A 19,200-nucleotide genomic window follows, 5' to 3' on the forward strand; every position below is an offset into this window, starting at 1 on the left:
CCCCTCTCCTCCCCTATTCCTCTCAACCCCCTCTCCCTCCACCACCCCTCTGTTGCTTTGCCTGTTCCTGTTAAAGAGATGTTGACCTTTAAAGAGCACTGGCCTTTACACATGTTAATCACGAAACCTGTCTTTTCTGTAAATCTCCCTGCTAACATGTGTATGTCTTTGTGAGTCAGTGTTAATGTGTGTGTGCGTGTGTGTGTGTTCATGACTCATTATTCCAGTGCTGCAATCCACAACTTTAATTTTAATGCCTTCCTTTTTGATGCAGTAATCATCGGAACTAGACAGGAACATGTAGATAACCAAAGAAAATCAAAAGTGCAGAACTTATTTTTGAGACTCCCTCTCAATGATGCCCTTTACAAATACCAGTTATATAGAACACCAGACAAAAGCTCCAGAAACCCCTTCAAAAAGTAGTACCTGTAAAATTCCTAACAAAGAGAATCAGTGCATTCCTGCCTAACATATCAAAATCGCCCTCTTTGGCCTCAGGGGTGGAATGCTATTAATATTTTTCATAATTTCTTAATTAATAAAGATTATTTTTAAAAACCCGATGAAAATCCAGTGTTTCTACAGTATGTCAAACAGTTTTGTTATATTTCAGTCTTCTGTGATGTATATAAAGTGTAATATTGGGATGCAAACTCAAAACTGAATCCATTTCAACTCTATATCTGACATGGTACAGGTGTCTTCTTTTTTAAGCCCATAACCATGTGTGTGTCACGTCTCCTCCCGTTGCTCCCCTCCGGCGCTCTGATTCGCCGGTCTACTGAGCCACCGATCTGAGCGCACCACCTCGGCAACACTGGAATCGAAACCCAACGCACCCTAATCACCTCCAGCGCACCTGCACCTCATAATCTCATCACCACCCCTATATAGCCCTGGAATGTTCAGTGTTGTGTTGTGTGTGATTGTTAGTGTCATGTTGTGTACTCGCGCGTTGTTGTGCTCTTGCTCAGTGTTAAGTAAACCGTTACATTGTTGATTCCTTCCTCTTCGTATCTTCAGTACTCGTCATAGTGTGTGAGGTCTATAAGTAGATTTGTTTAAGACTACCAAGAATCGCTCTGTGACCCTGATTTAGCTCACTGCAGTAAAAGGTTAACCACATAACCTATTTTATTTTTACCTTTATTTAACTAGGCAAGTCAGTTAAGAACAAATTCTTATTTACAATGACAGCCTACACCGGCCAAACCCGGACGATGCTGGGCCAATTGTGTGCCGCCCTATGGTACTCCCAATCACGGCCGGTTGTGATACAGCCTGGAATCGAATCAGGGGGTCTGTAGTGACGCCTCAAGCGCTGAGATACTGTGCCTTAGACCACATAACCTATAGGCCTAGACAGAGGCTAGCTAGATCAATGCTCAACCGAACCACGGCTAACCTTATTGGACGTCATCCTCTGGATGTCATTAACACACGTAGCCCATTGGCTGTGCTGCTGCTGTAATTCCTCCTCACTGACAGACCATTTTCAAAAGGATCCCAGTCCTCATTAATCCAAGAGCACCACTAGATAGACAAGACCAATCAGAGCCTTGAGATAAGCTGACGGGAAGCAATGAATATCATCATCTTGTGAGAGGCAACTGTGTTGTCCATCTTGGATCTAAGTGGAAAGCTGCAGTTTTTGTTTCAAGTTTCAAGTTTTAGTATCACGTGCACAAGCAATGGTGTAAAGTACTTAAGTAAAAATACTTTAAAGTACTACTTAAGTCGTTTTTGGGGTATCTGTACTTTAGTATTTATATTGTTGACAACTTTTACTCCACTACATTCCAAAATAAAATAATGTACTTTAAACTCCATACATTTTCCCTGACACCCAAAAGTACTTGTTACATTTTGAATGCTTAGCAGGACAGGAAAATGGTCAAGTTCACGCACTTATCAAGAGAACATCCCTGGTCATCCCTACTGCCTCTGATCTGGCGGACACACTAAACACAAATGCTTTGTTATGACTGAGTGTTGGAGAGTGCCCCTGGCTATCCATCTAGTTTGCTTAATATAAGTAATTTGAAATGATTTATACTTTTACTTTTGATACTTAAGTATATTTAAAACCAAATACTTTTAGACTTTTACTCAAGTAGTATTTTACTGGGTGACTTTCACCTCCTCCTCCATGCTTTACGGTGGGAACCACACATGCGGAGATCATCCGTTCACCCACACTGCGTCTCACAAAGACACGGCGGTTGGAACCAAAAATCTCAATTTTGGACTCCAGACCAAAGGACACATTTCCACTGGTCTAATGTCCATTGCTCGTGTTTCTTGGCCCAAGCAAGTCTCTTCTTCTATTGGTGTCCTTTAGGAGTGGTTTCTTTGCAGCAATTCAACCATGAAGGCCGGATTCACACTGTCTCCTCTGAACAGTTGATGTTGAGATGTGTCTGTTACTTGAACTCTGTGAAGCATTTATTTGGGCTGCAATTTTTGAGGCTGGTAACTCTAATGAACTTATCCTCTGCAGCAGAAGTAACTCTGGGTCTTCCATTCCTGTAGCGGTCCTCATGAGAGCCAGTTTTATCATAGCGCTTGATTGTTCAAAGTTCTTGAAATGTTCCGTTTTGACTGACCTGCATGTCTTAAAGTAATGATGGACTGTCGTTTCTCTTTGCTTAATTGAGCTGTTCTTGCCATAATATGGACTTGGTCTTTTACCAAATAGGGCTATCTTCTGTATACCACCCCTACCTTGTCACAACACAACTGATTGGCTCAAACGCATTAAGAAGGAAAGAAAATCCACAAATTAACTTTTAAGAAGGCACACCTGTTAATTGAAATGCATTCCAGGTGACTACCTCATGAAGCTGGTTGAGAGAATGCCAAGAGTGTGCAAAGCTGTCATCAAGGCAAAGGGTGGCTATTTGAAGAATCTCAAATATAAAATATATTTTGAATTGTTTAACACTTTTTTGGTTACTACATGATTCAATATGTGTTATTTCATAGTTTTGATGTCTTCACTATTATTCTACAATGTAGAAAATAGTAAAAATAAAGAAAAACCCTTGAATGAGTAGGTGTTCTAAAACTTTTGACCGGTAGTGTATATAATTGCAGTGGTATTTATCATTCATTTAAATGATCATAAATATAACAGAGTGGGCCTTTAACAAGGATTTGTCCACCGAAGTTTACTATCCCCTCTGAGGTTCCAGTGAGAACCAGGGCACTTTCATTTTATTTTTTATTTAACCAGGCAAGTCAGTTAAGAACAAATTCTTATTTACAATGACGGCCTACACCGGCCAAACCCGGACGACACTGGGCCAATTGTGCGCCACCCTATGGGACTCCCAATCACAGCCGGTTGTGATACAGCCTGGAACCAGGGGGTCTGTAGTGACGCCTCAAGCACTGATATGCAGTGCCTTAGACCTTGATCTTGATCCGTTATTCCACCACCTAAGGAAACAGAGAAAGTTTAGGGAGTCCTGTCTGAATGTGTCACTGGGAGAAAAGATGAATGAGTTTTAAACTGTGGTGAGGACTTTCTGTGTAATTAACACTTAAACTGCCGGGCCTCACTACCCCCCTTATTGCGCCAATGAGCAGCCATTTTGATTGAAACATTCTAACAGTAATAAATAAATGTAATAATGCTATTGGAAAAATTATCATTTGGTTGTGTTTATGAAGGTCTTGGGTAACATAACAATACAAAAAACTATGTATTTCAAGAACACAATAGCATTTTCATTAGTTTATGTTACTGTAGGTGATCTGCTGCTGCGTGCTCACGTGTGGAGCGCAAACAAACAGTGGTTACTCTTGGAAAAAGGTATATTTTCGAAATGGAGCTCATCTCTTTAATTTTGAGAGTTATTTGACAACGGTAAGTGTGTTGGAAACCTCTGAATCTGCTCTTTCTGATTTACATTTGAGTCATTTAGCAGACGCTCTTATCCAGAGCGATTTACAGGAGCAATTAGGGTTAAGTGCCTTCCTTAAAGGCACATCGACAGATTTTTCACCTAGTCGGCTCGGGGATTAGAACCAGCGACCTTTCGGTTACTGGCACAACGCTCTTACCCACTAAGCTACCTGCCGCCCCCTATATACACTATATACACTGAACAAAAATATAAATGCAACATGTAAAGTGTTGGTCCCATGTTTCGTGAGCTGAAATAAAAGATCCCAAAAATTTTCCATACGCACAAAAAGCTTATTTCTCCTATGTCAAGATAATCCATTCACCTGACAGGTGTGGCATATCAAGAAGCTGATTAAAAGGCATGATCATTACACAGGTGCACCTTGTGCTGGGGACAATAAAAGGCCACTCTAAAATGTGCAGTTTTGACACACAACACAATGCCACAGACAATGCTGAGTGAGCGTGCAATTGGCAGGCTGACTGCAGGAATGTCCACCAGAGCTGTTGCCAGAGAATGTAATGTTAATTTTTCTATCGTAAGCTGCCTCCACGTTGTTTTAGAGAATTTGGCAGTACGTCAAACCGGCCTCACACCCGCAGACCACGTGTATGGCTACGGACAATGAACACAATTGCATTTTATTGATGGCAATTTGAATGCACAGAGATACCGTGATGAGATCCTGAGGCCCATTGTCGTGCCATTCATCCGCTGCCATAACCTCATGTTTCAGCATGATAATGCACGGCCCCATGTCGCAAGGATCTGTACCCAATTCCTGGAAGCTGAAAATGTCCCAGTTATTCCATGGCCTGCATACTCACCAGCCATGTCACCCATTGAGCATGTTTGGGATGCTTTGGATCGACGTGGACGACAGCGTGTTCCAGTTCCTGCCATTATCCATCAACTTCGCACAGCCATTGAAGAGGAGTGGGACAACATTCAACAGGCCACAATCAACACGCTGATCAACTCTATGCGAAGGAGATGTGGCGCGCTGCATGAGTCAAATTGTGGTCACACCAGATAGTGACTGGTTTTCTGATCCATACCCCTACCATTTTTTAAGGTATCTGTGACCAACAGATGCGTATCTGTATTCCCAGTCATGTGAAATCCATAGTAGGGCCTAATTTATTTATTTCAATTCACTGATTTCCTTATATGAACTGTAACTCTAAAATCTGTAAAATTGTTGCATGTTGTGTTTATATTTTTGTTCAGTATAGAAATCAAAATGTCTTACCTGCATTTGACTCCTGTGGAAAAAATGACTTCTCCTCTTAAAACTGCTTAAAACACAAATTCTTGCATTCTAACAACATACATGTGTTGAAGAGACTTATTTAGGAAAAGTTGAGAACGGAGGGAGGCGTGACTTAAACGTTAGAATTTTTAATTCATATACAGTCAAAATGACTGCCTCTGCTTTTCTAGTGTTAATGGAGCTATGAGAATGCTGGTGCTCTGATCAAACCTTCTGTATTACATTAGTTAGAAGAAACAACTGTATTAACATTTAAAAGAGTCAGCAATTGCCAATCCATCTTAAAGGGACACTACAGTAAAACAATTTTGTTTGTCAGATGTTTTCAAACCTCAAAAGCGGTTTTATGTTGAGAGAAGTCCACGTCCCAGGCCATCTGTTTTGTAGATCCAGCAATATTTCACAACAGCAAATGAATGGAAAAGCACCATATGATTTCCTCCCTGTCTTCAAAGTCAAACGGGCTCCTCTGTTACACAGGTTCTGAATATTGGTATTTTTCAGAATTTTCTTAATCTGATCTAAAAACATAACCTACTATTTTTTTTTAGGTTAGTGTCATTGAGATAAACATCTATTTTTCAAGAGAGACCTGGTCCAACTAAGACATCAGCATGGGGGGAACAATGTTTAAGACAAAGATCAGACATTCTGTAACAAATTACAGACATAGACACACCCCAAAAAAAAAAAATTGATGTAGACACACATACATTTCAATTACAGAAACTTATAAGCGTCATAGATTTTTTAAAAATCTATCATATGTACCACCGCATCAAGTCCTAATGACAATCAAATTCTTCAGCAACATGCGAGTCAACCAAACTTTTAAACTCCTCCAAGGAAACAAGATCCTGGAGTTTCAAGCTGGTCTGGAGAGAATTCCAAGACCACGGAGCAGAGTAGCTAAAACACTTTTTGCCATGATCCGTTCTGATTTTAGGAACTGTTAAAAGTAAGTAGGAGTGAGACCGTAACTGGTATTTAACAGAGATCATTTTCCCATAATGGCCTTATATATCATAATATACCAGTGTTTAAGCCTACGTAGAGGCAACAAAGACCAGCCAACAGCACTCACAGTGGTGTCTCATGATTCCCCTCGGCCCATCAAATGCCTCAACTCCGACATTTCCCCTGAGGTGGAGGCCTACTGTATCTATCCATCATAAAGGAAGGGCTCTGTGCTCCTAGTCTCACAAGTCAGACCATTGTTTCTGAAATATTACATGTACCAGAACTGCAAGACTGGAAATCGAGGCTACTGTCCGCCTTCGGTGCTGTGTATGAGTATTCTAGGAGGTAGCTAGCTAGACAGAAATAATGAGAGAAGCTAAATGGATGGCGTTGTTCTCAAAGCAATTACGATGCTGGTTTCCTGGGTAGAGTCTAAGCAGCATGATAGTGATCAGTTGCTGTGTGGCTGGTAACTGACTGGGTTGGAGCTGTACTCGTAACTGTATGTTGTGCTGTGAGCTCTGTGGTCTATTTATTGTAGCTCAGCTAATCTAATCTACTCCACATTAGAGTTATATGAAGGCTGAACCTGCCAACGTCCCACTACCATGCTAACTCTGGGGCCGTGTCCCAAATGGCACCCTATTCCCTACACAGAGCCCTGTGAGACCTGGCCAAAGGTAGTGCACTATATAGGGAATAGGGTGCCATTTGGGACGTACAGTTTGAGTGGAATAGGAATATTTTCTTGTTATGAATGATGGATGAGACAGACGGTCAAATTAGTCAAGTTCCTACTGCATACTGTAGGTAGGTGTGCTCATATTGAAATCACAATAGGTTGGTGGCACCTTAATTAGGGAGAACGGGCTCGTTCTAATGACTGGAGCGTAATGGGTGGAATGGTATCAAATACATCAAACACATAGCTTCTAGGTGTTTGATGCCATTCCATTTGCTCCGTTCCGGCCATTATTATGAGCCGTTCTCCCCCCATCAGCCTCCTGTGATTGAAATTGGTTCATAATGTAACACATCTAAAACGAACATGTGGAAATGCATCGATCCGCACAATTCTTATTAATTTTTGTTTAATTTCAAGACTTCAATCAGGTAACTTCCATATTGATGAATCTATGTAATAAGATTTGATTCAATAATCTGATGTTAGGTTCTAATCTATTATAGTCCCGTGTAGCTCAGTTGGTAGAGCATGGTGCTTGCAACGCCAGGGTTGTGGTTTCGATTTCCATGGGGGAAGTCGCTCTGGATAAGAGCGTCTGTTAAATGATGAAAATGTAATCAGGTACAGGCGGAGACTGTCAAAGCTAAAACCAGATTTATTACCCCAACTGGATGCTTCAGCTGAATTGCAAAGTCACATAAAGGCAAGTGGGCTGAATGGCTCTGTTTCTCCTGCTTGAGTTACACTTCCTTTTCTTCATATGCAAAGTCTGATAAAGGAAAGTGGGCCAGTAGAGTGGGCCGGAAGCGCTGTATGGCTCTGTTTATTTCTCTACATCCTGTTATTTTTACTTCGACGTTGACCGCAATCTTGCCGTTTCGTACAGAAACTAGAACTTGCTGAACAGTAACTCAACCGTGACTTTGTCCTAACCCAGACAGATGCCTTCTATCCACTTGTGCAAGACATGTTTATACAACCCTTGCAGACATACTTGCCCAACAGAGACAAACTCCTTCTTTACTGTCCCATTCGTCTATATGTAACACACATAAGTTCAACCTAGCCCATAACAAGATGACTACTACTGATAAACTAGTAGTACAGGGAAAAGGACTCAGGTCACACGGTTGCCAACAGTGTTGTTTGAGAATCCTTGGTTTCTCCTCTTAAGGATTCTCAGTTTCAACCTTTTCCTCAGAATTAAGTTGATAAGTCATTGCTATATCCACGTAGAATCATTGAGCTGACAGAAGCTCTGGGCACAGACTGTCAAAGACAATTTAGCCCCTGATGCTCCAGGCCACAAGTAGGATACATGAATAGAGTTGAACGTCATTGCTTGGGCAATGTCTGCATTTGCTGCCCTGATATTCCTTAATGTAATATAAAAACAATTCCATTATGTCAAATCCAAATATCAGACAAACATAGTCAGTTCAGGTAAAGAAAGCAACACAGCCTCAGAAAGCCGCAGAGATCAGAGACAAAGAACAAGCTACCAGTAAAAAACTGTTGCGCTTCATTAGAAGTGACAGGCATGAAGACCTACCGACAGGGAAAATACTGGAACTAAACCAACATGAATTACACGTCTGCCATCATTTTCTTGTATTGCATTGTACTGCATTAAGTAGGAATTAGTAAGAAGAGTGATTTGTCTTGCCATGGGGAGTGTGTTCCATATCTGCAGACATAAAGAAGAAAGAAGATATAAACATTATGTCCTCCCGAGTTATTTTTGTAGCGCGGCAGGAGATTGTGTAGGCTATAATCAGGTGGCTGGGCGTGTAATTATTTATTGTCTACATGTAGGATGTCTGGCTAGCACAAAGGAACGATACATCCACACTATTTCTAGGAAAAAGGCTATAGTTAGAAATTTAAATTCACATCCTGTGATGCATGTTACCATAATAGGAGTACCCGGATCACTCATCCGGACACATCGGGAAGGAGAAGACAACCTCAGGCTGCAGGCATTTCATTATCTTTTTTTATTTGTTTTGGTTTATTCATTATCTTTTTTTACTCGATATACAAACGTATACATACGAACAACAATTTACAGACGCACACAAACAATGACTTATTCTCATCTACCCAGACCCGCATGCTCACACCCCCATCCCTAGTACCTGCATTAGTGTTTGCCACTTGGCCTTAAATTGTATCCATTTGTTTTTCTCTGTCGCCCATGCTTTTTAAATATTTAAATAATAAATCATTACATTTTTCCATTGTGTTAATGATGGCGGATTCATTGATTTCCACTTTTTTAGGATAAGTTTTTTCAAGATGAGTGATTTACATTTTACATTGTAGTCATTTAGCAGACGCTCTTATCCAGAGCGACTTACAGTTAGTGAATACATTTTCATACTGTGATGAAGAGAATCGTCCAGCCCATTGGGTATCTCACTACACCCCCATATGACATGTCTTGAAATATGCAGACAGACGGATTAAAAGTACATTTACATTGTAATACTTCTGACAGCCAACTTTCTAGCTCCGCCCCAAACTTCCTGACTTTTTTCTTCTTCATTATCTTCTGTCTTCATTATCTTCTGTCTTCATTATCTTCTGTGTCTTCACACACACTTCCCACATCGTGCTCAGGGCCATCTCCATTTCCTCTAAGTTTCCCTTGGTAATTAATATGTGTGGAATCACAGAGATTATAGGAAGAAATGTGTAAACAGTAGAGTGGGATCAGGAGGCAGTGAGGCAGTGAAGTCGGTAATCTCCCCTGTATGTATACAGTATATGAATGTATGCACAAGGCCCACAGGCCCCAGTCAAGCAGGAAGCCCAGAGTACAGCTCTGAATGCCAATGGGCCTCTGCATTAAGCCTTAGAATAATTCATGAGCGGGTCTCAGGGTTTTTACTATTAGAGATGGATGCCGTTTTGCCTGGCCTTGTACTCTGTGCTGTAGCAGGTATTGATTGTGCTGTTGGATTTTGGACAGTACAGTTTTCCTCTTGGCAGGGAGATCTGAATCTGATGCCATGGATCTCACTCCTCCATGTGTCCATTGACCTCGATGACAGAGAGGGAGGATTGCATTCAATTTTAAACACTTGTACTTATTTCGTTAAAGGCATAGGTAGATACTCAGCCAAAATGTCCTCGGTGAATATGGTCTCATATTCTATTGAATGATAAAGGATTGTGTGATTCCTGTAGAAGACCCTTTGGGCTTTGCTCGGCCCCAGAGAGTGCAGATTCTGTTTGAAAACTTCAAACATGCATCCTTATTTGCAATGTGGTGGGTACCGTGCTTTCACTTGTCCAATGCTGTTAGCTACATAATTTCAGGGCAAGGAAAGAAGGAAGCATGCATTTTTTATGTTGTTTAATGGCCACTGTAACCCCTGATCTCACTGTACTATACCGTCTTTGACCTATTGACCTTCCCCCCCCAGCCTCTGAGGATGCACTGTAACTGCTGTGCCCTGGTGTCCAGCTCGGGCCACCTTACCGGCAGCAACCGCGGGGAGGAAATCGACCGCACCGAGTGCGTCATCCGCATGAACAATGCCCCGAACGGAAACAATTTCCATCAGGATGTGGGCCGGCGCACTAGCCTGCGCGTCATCGCCCACTCCAGCGTGCAGAGGGTGCTGCAGAGCCAGCAGGAGCTGCTCAACGCCAACCAGGACTCGGTCTTCCTGTTCTGGGGACCCACCAGCTCCATGCGGCGCGACGGCAAAGGCAGTGTCTTCAACAACCTGCGTCTGGTCAACCAGCTGCTTCCCAAGCTCAAGGTCTATGTCATCTCCCACCTCAAGATGCTGGAGTTTGACGAGCTCTTCAAAAATGAAACGGGAAAAGACAGGTAGGATTTTGACGTTTTGACCCTTGGGTCAATAATATCATTGGGTTTTGACTTTGTGAATCTGACTGTCCAATTCTGGTCAAGGATGACTTCTGAAGAATACAGTCACTGTGTTTGAGGACTTGAATCAAGATTAGCCAGGGAAGCCGAATGCATTGTTTTCAGTGCTCTTGAGCATACATATTCTAATACACAATTTAAAAGACATACATATTCTAAAACACATTTTAATACACATACATATTCTAATACACATACACATTCTAATTTAAAAGCTGCTGTCGAGCATTTTTGACGCTCTTAACAAAAGACTAAGTAAGAAATCCCAACAACCACCCGACCACTCACAGTATCATTAATGGGATTTAGTTCAAAGCACTCTGAATATATGTTGAAGACTCAAGAGGATGTAGTGTAGAGCAAGGGGATACGAGAGTCCAATTGAAGCTCACGATGCAGCTAGAGAGACTATCTGTAAGTACAATAACACTGTCCCGAATAAAAACCATGGCTGAATCACGTTGTGAATGGTAGAGGTAGAAGAAGAAACAACAATGACTGTTTTTACCTCGACACAACTGTGAACACAATGTTGTGAAAAGTTAACAGCTACAGTGCATTGCAAAAGTATTCATACCTTTGGATTTCTTCACGTTTTATTTTGTTACGAATGGGATTACAATTGATTTAATTGTAACGTTTCGTTAATATTCTCCTCAAAATACTCTGTAATGTCAAAGTGGAAGAAAAAACTTATTTTTATTTTTATTAATAATACAAATTTGATATCTAAAATATAGTGGTTGTTTAGGCCAGCCTAAATTAGTTCACGAGTAAAATGTGGCTTAACAAATCACATAATAAGTTGCATGGACTCACTCTGTGTAAAATAATAGGGGTTGACAGATTCATAAAAGCCTCATATAGAAGGGCAGTGATTGGTAGATGGGTAACAATAACAAATCAGACATTGAATATCTCTTTAAGCATGGTCAAGTTAGTAATTATGCTGTGGATTATGTATTAAACCAACCAGACACAACAAAGATACAGTCGTCCTTCTGAACTGAGCAGCAGGACAGGAATGAACTGCTCCATGAGGCCATTGGCCACGGTTACAGAGTTAAATGGCTTTGATGGGAGAAAACTGAGGATGGATCAACAACATTGTAGCGACTCCACAATAATGACTTAAATTACAGCGTGAAAAGAAGAATACAAATATATTTATTAAAAATATTACAAAACATGCATCCTGTGTGCAACAAGGCACCAAAGTAATACTGAAAAAATAAAAAATGAAAAAAGGGAATACACTTTTTGGCCTAAATGCAAAGCCTTATGTTTGGGGCAAATCCTATACAACACATCACTGAGTAACTGCCTCCTTATTTTCAAGCATGGTGGTGGCTGCATCATGGTATGGGTATGCTTGACATTGGCAAATACTGTGGCATTTTTCAGGATAAAAAGAAACGGGATGGAGCTAAGCACAGACAAAATCCTAAAGGAAAACCTGCTTCAGTCTGCTTTCCAACGGACACTGGGAGATTCATTCACCTTTCAGCAGGACAATAACCTACACACAAGGCCAAATAATCACTGGAGTTGCTTACCAAGAAGACAGTGAATGTTTCTGAGTGGCTAAGTTACAGTTTTGACTTAAATCTGCTTGAAAATCTATTGCAAGACTTGAAAATTGCTGTCTATCCATGATCCTCAACATCTTGACGGAGCTTGAAGAATTATAAAAGTAGTATTGGGCTAATATTGCACAAGCCAGGTGTGTAAATTGCTTATTTGTCTTTATTATGGATCCCCATTAGCTGATGCCAAGGCAGCAGCTACTCTTCCTGGGGTCCAGCAAAATTAAGGCAGTTCATAGAATTTTAAAAACATTACAATACATTCACAGATTTCACAACACACTGTGTGCCCTCAGGCCCCTACTCCACCACTACCACATATCTACAGTACAAAAATCCATGTGTACATGTGTGTATAGTGCGCATGTTATCGTGTGTGTGTATGCATGTGTCTGCGCCTATGTTTGTGTTGCTTCACAGTCCCCGCTGTTCCATAAGATGTTTTTTTATCCGTTTTTTAAATCTAATTGTACTACATTCATCAGTTACTTGATGTGGAATAGAGTTCCATGTAGTCATGACTCTATGTAGTACTGTGCGCCTCCCATAGTCTGTTCTGGACTTGGGGACTGTGAAGAGACCTCTGGTGGCATGTCTTGTGGGGTATGCATGGGTGACCGAGCTGTGCGCCAGTAGCTCAAACAGACAGCTCAGTGCACCCAACATGTCAACACCTCTCATAAACACAAGTAGTGATGAAGTCAATCTCTCCTCCACTTTGAGCCAGGAGAGATCGACATGCATATTATGTTAGCTCTCTGTGTACATCCAAGGGCCAGCCGTGCTGCCCTGTTCTGAGCCAATTGCAATTTTCATAAGTCCTTTTTTGTTGCACCTGACCACACGACTGAACAGTAGTCCAGGTGTGACAAAACTAGGGCCTTTAGGACCTGCCTTGTTGATAGTGCTGTTGAGAAGGTAGAGTAGCACTTTATTATGGACATACTTCTCCCCATCTTAGCTACTGTTGTATCAATATGTTTTGACCATGACAGTTTACAATCCAGGGTTACTCCAAGCAGTTTAATCACCTCAGCTTAGAGACTTAGAGTTGAATACTTATGCAACGACAATATTTTAGTTATTTAATTTATATTAATCAAAAACAAAAAACAAAAAAACATTTCTTCCACTTTGACATTACAGAGTATTTTGTGTGGATTGATGACATACAAAAAAAATTGTGTTCCCACTTTTGAACACAATCAAAGTTGAATAATTCCAATGAATGTGAATACACAATGTTGCTGTGTATGTTGGATGTGTGCTATATCAATGTCTGCTCAACTCTCCTCTGGCAAACTGCAGTTATCCCAGTCAGTCAGTCAGGTACAGCGTCATAAGCTTGGTAGCAAGCCTACAGTAAGTGACGCTTAAACATTTATGTCATAGGAAGCCAACCCAACGTACTAATCATTAATAGATGCTGACAGATTAGCGACTAGCAATCCAAATTAGCCGTGTCTCCAGCAGCTACATGACAGGTACATATGCTACGATGCTACAAGATAATTGGTGTCTTCATTAACTGTTGACAGGAAGTTACAGAAGCGCCACACTGCCTCACAAGATGATGTCACTGAGTCAGAGCTGGGAGCAGAAACTGATTACAGGTCCTACCAGACTCTCACTGGCTGGCACTCTCCCTGGCACTCTATCTGGCAGATAGCACACAGGATGAGCCCAGACAGGAGTGGCACCACTGCCAGCTGGGATATCCCCCAGTGCCCATCGAGGGGCTGGTATGGCTGGCAGGTCTGGCAGGTCCATGCAGCCCCGACAAACTAGCCTTGACGGCTCAGTAGATGAGAGGGCTCCATATTACAGGGGGCACCGGTTTGATGGCTGTTTATTGGCCTTGAAACCGCCATTTCATGTAAAATCATTTAAATTAGAAATATGGCAGTGTGAAAACTTATGGTATTCAAAATTAACCAATAAATTGAGGGCCTTGGCCAGAATGGATGTCACTGCGAGCACCACATAGGGATGTTTTGTCATGATTACCATTTAATACATTTTGTTGAACATGTCTTGTTTCCATTCACCTTCTCATCCAGGAAGACCTCTAACTCGTGGCTGAGCACTGGCTGGTTCACAATGGCCATTGCCCTGGAACTCTGTGACAGGGTCAATGTCTATGGCATGGTGTCTCCGGACTTCTGCAGGTGGGTTGGGTTCTGCACAGTGCTGTCCGACAGGGATTATTACCCCAATTATACTAATATATTACTAATAGGCAACTAGGGTTGCAAAGGGTGGGTATATTACTGGAAACTTTCAAAGTTTACTAGAAAACGACCAGAACTTTGGTAACTTTTAATTTTTAATTTTATTTTATCAGATGACTTCTAGTGGCCTTTTTGGGTACTTAAGATTATCACAGGTGTCTGTTATTATCTCTGGCCCTCTGTGTGTACTTATCACATGTAACATTTATAAAATAATCAAATAAAATGATTTAAATTGAAAAAATTGAATGACAAAGATGTAAAACATTATCCAAAATATAAACCATCAACTTATTGAATGCCATTGGTGTTTAATATAAGCATGTCAGCATTAAATATCCTTTATATTTTTATTATTTATTTTACTATGTCTTTGTTGTAAATGTTTTGGCGCCAAACTGGTGGCAGTTGTGAAAAAAGCCAATAGTTGGAAGAGTTGCAGAGTTCATTGAAAATAATGACATTGTTGATTAGATACTGTGCTTTTTAAAATTAATTAGGCAATTTTTCTTGAACAATATGGTCTATCCACTAGAAACACATGGACAATATGGACACAGATATAAAAAATGAATACTATATATATGTATATATATACTATATACAGTGCCTTGCAAAAACATTCATCCCTGTTCGCGTTTTTCCTGTTTTGTTGCATTACAACCTGTAATTTAAATGTATTTGTATTTGATTTCATGTAATGGACATACACAAAATAGTCCAAATTGGTGAAGTGAAATGAAAAAAATTACTTGTTTAAAAAAATAAAAAAATAAAAATAACTGAAAAGTGGTGCGTGCATATGTATTCACCCTCTTTGCTATGAAGCCCCTAAATAAGATCTGGTGCAACCAATTAGCTTCGGAAGTCACATAATTAGTTAAATAAAGTCCACCTGTGTGCAATCTAAATGTCACATGATCTGTCACATGATCTCAGTATATATACACCTGTTCTGAAAGGCCCCAGAGTCTGCAACACCACTAAGCAAGGGGCACCACCAAGCAAGCGGCACCATGAAGACCAAGGAGCTCTCCAAACAGGTCAGGGACAAAGTTGTGGAGAAGTACAGATCAGGGTTGGGTTATAAAAAAATATCAGAAACTTTGAACATACCACGGAGCACCATTAAATCCATTATTAAAAATGAAAAGAATATGGCACCACAACAAACCTGCCAAGAGAGGGCCGCCCACCAAAACTCACAGACCAGGCAAGGAGGGCATTAATCAGAGAGGCAACAAAGAAACCAAAGATAACCCTGAAGGAGCTGCAAAGCTCCACAGCGGAGATTGGAGTATCTGTCCATAGGACCACTTTAAGCCGTACACTCCACAGAGCTGGGCATTACGGAAGAGTGGCCAGAAAAAAGCCATTGCTTAAAGAAAAAAATAAGCAAAACGTTTGGTGTTCGCCAAAATGCATGTGGGAGACTCCCCAAACATATGGAAGAAGGTACTCTGGTCAGATGAGACTAAAATTGAGCTTTTTGGCCATCAAGGAAAACGCTATGTCTGGCGCAAACCCAACACCTCTCATCACCCCGAGAACACCATTCCTACAGTGAAGCGTGGTGGTGGCAGCATCATGCTGTGGGGATGTTTTTCATCAGCAGGGACTGGGAAACTGGTCAGAATTGAAGGAATGATGGATGGTGCTAAATACAGGGAAATTCTTGAGGGAAACCTATTTCAGTCTTCCAGAGATTTGAGATTGGGACGGAGGTTCACCTTCCAGCAGGACAATGACCCTAAGCATACTGCTAAAACAACACTCGAGTGGTTTAAGGGGAAACATTTAAATGTCTTGGAATGGCCTAGTCAAAGCCCAGACCTCAATCCAATTGAGAATCTGTGTTATTTACATTTACATTTACGTCATTTAGCAGACGCTCTTATCCAGAGCGATTTACAAATTGGACTGACTTAAAGATTGCTGTACACCAGCGGGGGGTGAATAGTTATGCACGCTCAAGTGCTGTTTCTTTTTCTTATTTTTTGTTTGTTCCACAATAAAAATTATTTTGCATCTTCAAAGTGGTAGGCATGTTGTGTAAATCAAATGATACAAACCCCCCAAAATCAATTTTAATTCCAGGTTGTAAGGCAACAAAATAGGAAAAATGCCAAGGGGGGTGAATACTTTCGCAAGCCACTGTACTAATATACAGTATATGAATGCATTTTTTTTTTTTATTATTTGAGTATTAATTACTGAAAATTCCATAGGCAACTATCACTAGTATTACTATTATTATTATTATGAATAGTTATGTTCTGGCAAATACAATGTACATGCTTGTGTCCTGAATATCCTGACTGCATAGAAAAATGTTTTTATTGTCACATACACTGGATAGGTGCAGTGAAATGTGTTGTTTTACAGGGTCAGCCATAGTAGTACAGCACCCCTGGAACAAATGAGGTTTAAGTGCCTTGCTCAAGGTCACAGACAGATGTTTCACCTTGTCGGCTCGGGTATTCAAACCAGTGACCTTTTGGTTACTGGCCCAAAGCTCTAACCTGCCGCCTGTAGATTGATGGAAGATTACAGTAACTCCAGATATTAAGCTGATATCCATAGGCAGGTCCATGGGACCATATCAAATGTCTGTGCTGTGTGAATGATTAATGCTGGCTCAAACGCCCCTCTGTCTGCTGGCTCAAACTCCCCTCTGAGGCCTGAGCCTACTGAGTGTAGTACTGTCAGGATCATCACAGGGATCATAGGACTAGCTTTGATGAGCACAGGGCTCTCATGGCTAAGAAATATTTTTATGATATCTCTCTCATCTCTCTCGTTCTCTCTATCGCTCTCTCTCTCTCTCTCTCTCCCTCCCTCCCTCCCTCCCTCCCTCCCTCCCTCCCTCCCTCCCTCCCTCCCTCCCTCTCTCTCTCTCTCTCTCTCTCTCTCTCTCTCTCTCTCTCTCTCTCTCTCTCTCTCTCTCTCTCTCTCTCTCTCTCTCTCTCTCTCTCTCTCTCTCTCTCTCTCTCTCTCTCTCACACGCACACTCTCCCTCTTTCTCTCTGTTAATCTATCTCTCCGTCACTCCCCTGCCCATTCTCACTGTCTGTCTTCCCCCTCTTCCATTTCCTCCCTCAAACTTCTCCCCACTTCTCCCTTCATATCCCCCTTTCTCCCTCTCTCTTCTCATCCTCTTTTCACAGGACTCCCTCCCATCTCTCAGTGCCGTATCATTACTATGAGCCCTCTGGGCCCGACGAGTGCTCGATGTATCTCTCCCACGAGCACAACCAGCACGGCAGCCACCACCGCTTCATCACGGAGAAAACGGTGTTCGCCAACTGGGCCCAGAAGTATGACATCCACTTCTACCAGCCAGACTGGAGCCCGTCCTCTACTCTCAATGGAAGCAGCTCACACACACCTGCTCCAGCTGTCTCCTGATATCAGACAAACAGACAGACAGAAAGGTCCCCAGGACCTGGGGAAGACATGGCTGTGTGTTTGGCCTCCACATGCTGATTTTCACCATCCTCTCCCTGTGTCCCATATGGGAGTGTCTGGAAGGAGTGGAACAGTACGAGCTGCTGCTGGAGAAGTACACTTCAAGGACGTGGGTAGCTGCTTTCTTAATGGCAGCGTACACCCATGAGGATCTGTTTCGAGAATGTGTTTAGTACTGTGTTGATCATTTGTGTGGTGTTTCATACCAGAACCATTTATTTGATGTTTCAACAATAGCATTTTGTTACTGTATATTACCCAAAGACTGAAATGTACACTACCGGTCAAAAGTTTTAGAACACCTACTCATTGAAGGGTTTTTCTTTATTTTTACTATTTTCTACATTGTAGAATAATAGTGAAGATATCAAAACTATTAAATAACACATATGGAATCATGTAGTAACCACAAAAGTGTTGAATAAATCAAAATATATTTTATATTTGAGATTCTTTAAATAGCAACCCTTTGCCTTGATGACAGCTTTGCACACTCTTTTCGGCATTCTCTCAACCAGCTTCATGAGGAATGATTTTGAATGCATTTCAATTAACAGGTGTGTCTTGTTAAAAGTTAATTTGTGGAATTTCTTTCCTTCTTAATGCGTTTGAGCCAATCAGTTGTGACAAGGTAGGGGGGTATACAGAAGATAGCCCTATTTGGTAAAAGACCAAGTCCATATTATGGCAAGAACAGCTCAAATAAGCAAAGAGAAACAAAAAGAAACAACAGTCCATCATTACTTTAAGAAATTAAGGTCAGTCAGTACGGAACATTTCAAGAACTTTGAACGTTTCTTCAAGTGCAGTCGCAAAAACCATAAAGCGCTATGATGAAACTGGCTCTCATGAGGACCGCCACAGGAATGGAAGACCCAGAGTTACCTCTGCTGCAGAGGATAAGTTAATTATAGTTACCAGCCTCAGAAATTGCAGCCCAAATAAATGCTCAAGTAGTTCAAGTAACAGCCCGCCGACGAACCATCAAACAGGCAAAGAGTCAATACAGGACTAAGATTGAATCGTACTACACCGGCTCCAACGCTCATCGGATGTGGCAGGGCTTGCAAACTATTACAGACTACAAAGGGAAGCACAGCTGCGAGCTGCCCAGTGACACGAGCCTACCAGACAAGCTAAATCACTTCTATACTCACTTCGAGGCAAGCAACACTG

General features: G+C 41.4%; 1 protein-coding gene across 1 annotated transcript in view; it reads left to right on the forward strand.

The window, feature by feature from the left end:
- LOC121577418 (alpha-N-acetylgalactosaminide alpha-2,6-sialyltransferase 5-like) overlaps positions 1-18,333 on the forward strand; it is a 32,813-nt gene extending 14,480 nt beyond the window's left edge. The window contains exons 3-5 of the mRNA XM_045223489.1: positions 10,267-10,679; positions 14,386-14,493; positions 17,724-18,333. Coding sequence (XP_045079424.1) covers positions 10,267-10,679; positions 14,386-14,493; positions 17,724-17,964 — 762 coding nt within the window. The 3' untranslated portion in view covers positions 17,965-18,333. The remainder of the gene's footprint in view (positions 1-10,266; positions 10,680-14,385; positions 14,494-17,723) is intronic.
- Positions 18,334-19,200: the final 867 nt, after the last annotated feature.

This window comes from Coregonus clupeaformis, chromosome 11 (genome assembly GCF_020615455.1).
Source record: "Coregonus clupeaformis isolate EN_2021a chromosome 11, ASM2061545v1, whole genome shotgun sequence".
NCBI classification, from domain to species: domain Eukaryota; kingdom Metazoa; phylum Chordata; class Actinopteri; order Salmoniformes; family Salmonidae; genus Coregonus; species Coregonus clupeaformis.